Source organism: Tachysurus vachellii, chromosome 18 (assembly GCF_030014155.1).
Source record: "Tachysurus vachellii isolate PV-2020 chromosome 18, HZAU_Pvac_v1, whole genome shotgun sequence".
NCBI classification, from domain to species: Eukaryota; Metazoa; Chordata; class Actinopteri; order Siluriformes; family Bagridae; genus Tachysurus; species Tachysurus vachellii.
This window is the reverse complement of record NC_083477.1, coordinates 3,824,088-3,829,087: the sequence shown is the minus strand read 5'-3', so window position 1 is coordinate 3,829,087 and position 5,000 is coordinate 3,824,088. Positions and strand designations below refer to the sequence as shown.

Here is a 5,000-nt window from a genome sequence, read left to right as displayed (position 1 = left end):
CGATGATGGTGCTGCCCCCGATCGCCCGCTCCCAGGAGTCTTTCTGCTCGAAGAGAGCGAAGGTGTTGTGGCTGTGCTGCAGGCCGAGACGCTCTGCCACCTTCCTCACCACCTAAAGAGAACGACACAATACATCTGTCACAATAAATCTGGTACTTAGGAGGAACCGTAACTTCTAGTTTGAGTGTGTGTGAGCGTGTGAGTGAGTGAGAGTGTGGCTGAGTGTGTGTGTGAGTGAGCGTGAGTGAGTGAGTGAATGAGCGTGTGTGAGTGAGTGAGGGTGTGTGTGAGTGAGTGAGCAGGTGTGTGGGTGTGTGTGAGTGAGTAAATTAGTGTGTGTGTGTTGTATATACTTCATTAGCAGTAGTGTGTGTGGGTGAGTGAGTGAATGTGTGTGTTGTATATACTTCATGAGCAGTAGTGTGTGGGTGTGTGAGTGAGTGAGTGTGTGAGTGAGTAAATGAGTGCGTGTATGTGTGTGTGTGTGAGTGAGTGTGTGTTGTATATACTTCATTAGCAGTAGTGTGTGTGTGTGTGTGTGTGTGTGAGTGAGTAAATGAGTGTGTGTGTGAGTGAGTAAATGAGTGTGTGTGTGTGTGTGTGAGTGAGTAAATGAGTGTGTGTGTGAGTGAGTAAATGAGTGTGTGTGTGTGTGTGTGTGTATTGTATATACTTCATTAGCAGTAGTGTGTGTGTGTGTGTGTGTGTGAGTGAGTAAATGAGTGTGTGTGAGTGAGTAAATGAGTGTGTGTGTGTGTGTGTGTGTATTGTATATACTTCATTAGCAGTAGTGTGTGTGTGTGTGTGTGTGTGAGTGAGTAAATGAGTGTGTGTGTGAGTGAGTAAATGAGTGTGTGTGTGTGTGTGTGTGTGTGTGTATTGTATATACTTCATTAGCAGTAGTGTGTGAGCTGATGGGGATCCTGCAGCAGCCTGGTCCTGGGTAGTGGACGGTACACACCATCTCCTGTCTGGACATCAGGCCCTGGATCTCCTCCCAGGATGGCACACACTCACGGCATCGTGTTTTCTCCACAGCCTGGGCGATGAACGAGGCGTAGCTCTCCACCTCGGAGTCCACACACACACTCTGCACCCTGTCACAACCAGGAGATCAAAGAGTTACTACTTTAACACTAAGAATAAGCAGCAGCTACAGACCACGGCGGACTAATCGTATACAGTATGATGTGTATTATACGGTTCATCTGAGGGAAGCTGGGAAGGAGCTCGTTTATGAGACGGAAAAGTCGACCATCTAGAAACTTATTTTGTTCCTCACAGCTTATGGGAAAGGCTCATTTTTCAGTTTTGTGATTAAAGATCGACGATGGCGGCTCGTATACGGTCAAATGTTCCAAACTGCACCTTGAAGGTTATACAGAGTGTGTGAAAGCATCTTTTTCCTTTAGCTGTGCACTCATTTATTTATCTTTTTTCTATATATCTGTTCCCTCTTTCTCTTCCTCTGGCCTGAATGCACTTAACCTTTCAATGAGGCGTGGGATGAGAAACGCCGGTCGGTCTCACAGCCCTGTCCTCCCCATGTCCTTCTCCTATGTGTGTGTGTGTGTGTGTGTGTGTGGAGAGCGTGGACAGGAAAGAAAATTTTCCACAAGAGTCAACTTCAGCGAGCAGCTGTTTCCGCAAACTCAGCCACAAGCCTGGGTGTGGTTTATGTTTGTTTACATCCGTGTGTGTGTGTGTGTGTGTGTGTGTGTGAGTGAGATTTTCTGATTTGTGTATATGACATGTCTGCAAAGTGTGTCATTACTGTGTGAAGGTGAAAACATGACACACTTTGTGAGTGGTCTGTGTCCTGAAAAAATGTTGCTAGGCAACAGGGAAATATAAATTTCCCAAGGCTAATGAGTAAAGGTTAGAGATTCCTGTACAAGCTACGCCCACTTTCAATAGGTTACAGACAGTGGGACTGTATTACATTGTGTGTGTGTGTGTGTGTGTGTGTGTGTGTGTGTGGGGGTCACCTCTTCAGGTGGAAGCGCAGATATCGGAGCACGGGGCTGCTGGGCAGGAAGGTGCAGCTGGCGCAGGTCAGCAGCTGCCAGTAGTGCAGCCGGACACCGCTCTGCGTCTGCGGGGCCGTGTGTGAACGAGTGTGCGTGATGCTGGTCTGTTTGATGAGCTGGCAGTAGAGTTCGTCCCTCAGGGGTCGGAGGTCGAGGCAGGTTTGCAAGATGCCCTGGATCAGAGGGATGGGCTCTCGCTCCGACTCCAGCTGCTGCACGCAGTTAAAGAGTCTGACGGCTTCCTCTCGAACAGACACGTAGCCTTTATCACCTAGATCTGCAGACACGTTTTGGAATATCTTATATCCTGTTACTTCCTGGGTGGAATGTGTGTGTGTGTGTGTTACTCACGCAAGTGGTCCAGGCTGCCATAGGGAAAAGGCAGAAGAGGAGCGTAGAGAGGACTCTGTGTGTACATCAAGATGGGGTTGTGTTGATAGATGTGTTCTACTACTTCAGGGTTAAACTTGTTCTCCTAAAGAGAGAGACAGACAGAGAGGGAGAGGGAGAGAGAGAGGGAGAGAGAGAGAGAGAGATGAAAAATAACAGTTTATATCAGTACATCAAACACTGCCCAGTCTGCTAGCTGTGTGATCGGTACAGTCCACTTCCTCTGACCGATTTACAGTGAAGAAAAAGTACAAAGAATGAATGAGTGTACACACACACACACAAACACACAATCACAATGTTTACAGGAGCCTGGGCATGGGAGCGTGTACTGAACCCACTGACCTACAGGCAGCTTTGCGTGTGTGTGTGTTGGATGAGTTTACAGGGATAGGGTGAATGACCTCAGGGTCGGGCTGCGTCCCAAACCACAAAGCTGCTATACAATCAGAATAGCATGACACCACAGGGTCAGGGTAACAGCAGTAACATAATTTGCTGCTAAAACCTCAAACTTCAGAGTCACTTCTCTTTCCTTCCTCTCTTCATCTGTTCTGTAGCTCCTGTTTATTAATCTTTAAAATGTAAATTGTCCTTGTGTACAAACATCAGCACAAGTAAAAGCACTGACAACTAAACGAAGTTAACAGCGACTGGATTTAAGATGACTTTTATGGCTGTTTTCTTTCTTAGCTTTTAGTGAACAGAAGAGAATTTGTGTAACACGGGTTACCGCGTCTGAGCAGGGGGGATCACCACGGCGACCAGCCTGAGCGAGATTCCCAACTAGCAACCCGGCAGCTATTAATACGGTATATAAATCGGTGCCGAACTGCATTACATCAGACAGACGGTTATTTACAGACGCAGATGATTCTGTATAATATGATCTGTATAAATAACGTGCTGCTCGGATCATGGCTCGGAGGGAGACACGCATGAAAAGATGCTGTGTGTGTGCGTGTGTATGGGTGTGGGTGTGTGTAGGTGCGCGTGTGTGTGGGTGTGTGCGTGCGTGCATGTGTTTACATCTGTCTCCATTTTCCATTTCGATGTCTTTGGTGTTCTGTGAATGCAAGACAAAAAACTAACGATCTTTAGCTTTAGGTCCAAAAATGATTTAAAAAAAACATCCTGCGTGATCGTTCAGGAGTCCTAGCGTAAGTCAAGCATGTGCATGTTTTGGGACTTGGCTTTTTAGGGAACACTGAAGAACAAGGAAGTAAACATGTTCTCTTAAACTGCTTCACATTTTCTTATCCAGAAAAATTGGTCTGGAGCCAAGAAATGGGATGTGGTGTCACTTGGTTGGCACTCATCGAATTACCTCGAGAGCCAAAGGGGTGCCTCTACTCACCTGTCAATCAGACAGCCTGGTCATTTATAAACCTCAGTGTCTGGCTTGATCATTAGAGTGTTCTAATCTAAGTAGTGTGTGTGTGTGTGTGTGTGTGTGTGTGTGTGTTTGGGGGTGTGGCTTTGCAGGGAACACTAAAGGACAGGGAAAGTAAAACCAATTTTTTTAAACTGTTCTTTAAAAAAAGACGGAATGGTTTTACGCTGTTGCCATGACAACAGCCTGAGATTGTTGTTCAGTGAAGTTGTTGATTAATTACTTTCCTGTCCGTGGATAAACACAGGCAAATTGTGTGTGTGTGTCTGTGTGTTCACCTCTATGTCACGGATGAGGAGCTGCGTTGGCGTCTCCACTGGCGCTTTGCTATCGATGACCTTCTGTACTGCACACGCCCAGTGCACCGCCTCGTTAAAGTGTTTGGTGAAGAGCTTGTAGCAGTGTTTCCGCCCAAACACAGTCAAGCTCCAGTAACCTACACACACACACACACAGACACACACACACACACACACACACAGACACACACACACAGACACACACACACAGAGGTAACTGAATTAGTACAAATTCAGAATGGTTTTGTAACTAGATTAATTTGATGCCCACTCTTTGGAACATACCCCCCAACACAGACACACATACACACACACAATCTAGAAAAGTGTCTGTACAGTCTAAGTAGGATGTACAGCCTGGTGGAGAAGTAGGATAGTGTGTGGCAACAGAATACTGGGCCATAACGAACATACACACACAACCCCATTCTTATTCTCTCACACACACATACACACACACCCACACACACACAGCTTTTCCCAAGTCCTCGTTCTCTCCAGACAATAATTCCTCTCATCTATCTGTCTTTATTTCGCTTTCATTTCTGTCGCTCCAGACAATCCCTGGTTTCTGTGACTCAGCCCCTGTGTCTTGCCGCATGAACGGAGCGAATGAGCGCCGCTTACTCACCAAAGGGCCTCTGTTCCTCTCTGCATGCCATCGCTTCACTGCTGAACTCTGGTGCACGCCCCATTGCTTCCCCTGCTCTCCAAAGCCCAGTAAAACCCTGAGCTGGTGTTTTCTCCAAAAGTCACACTGCTTCTTTTTCCCTTGGAGCAAGTGTTACGGTTTATCCAGTTAAAGAGTTTTTACATCACCGTGTACGGAACGTTTCAGCTGCCAGGATGTAATTCAAACCTTCTGAGCAATCAGATGTGAGATTTCAA

The 5,000-nt window shown here is 46.6% G+C and overlaps 1 protein-coding gene across 3 annotated transcripts in view; it reads right to left on the bottom strand.

Moving 5' to 3' along the window:
• The window catches only part of plekhh3 (pleckstrin homology, MyTH4 and FERM domain containing H3), a 34,502-nt gene that overhangs the window by 6,728 nt on the left and 22,774 nt on the right, over positions 1-5,000 (bottom strand). For all 3 annotated transcript variants that reach the window (XM_060891923.1, XM_060891925.1, XM_060891924.1), the window contains exons 5-9: positions 4,092-4,249; positions 2,382-2,505; positions 1,989-2,307; positions 890-1,097; positions 1-112 (exon numbers count right to left, since the gene is read on the bottom strand). The exon at positions 1-112 is cut by the window's left edge and continues 25 nt beyond it. In XM_060891923.1, the coding sequence (XP_060747906.1) occupies positions 1-112; positions 890-1,097; positions 1,989-2,307; positions 2,382-2,505; positions 4,092-4,249 (921 nt within the window). The remainder of the gene's footprint in view (positions 113-889; positions 1,098-1,988; positions 2,308-2,381; positions 2,506-4,091; positions 4,250-5,000) is intronic.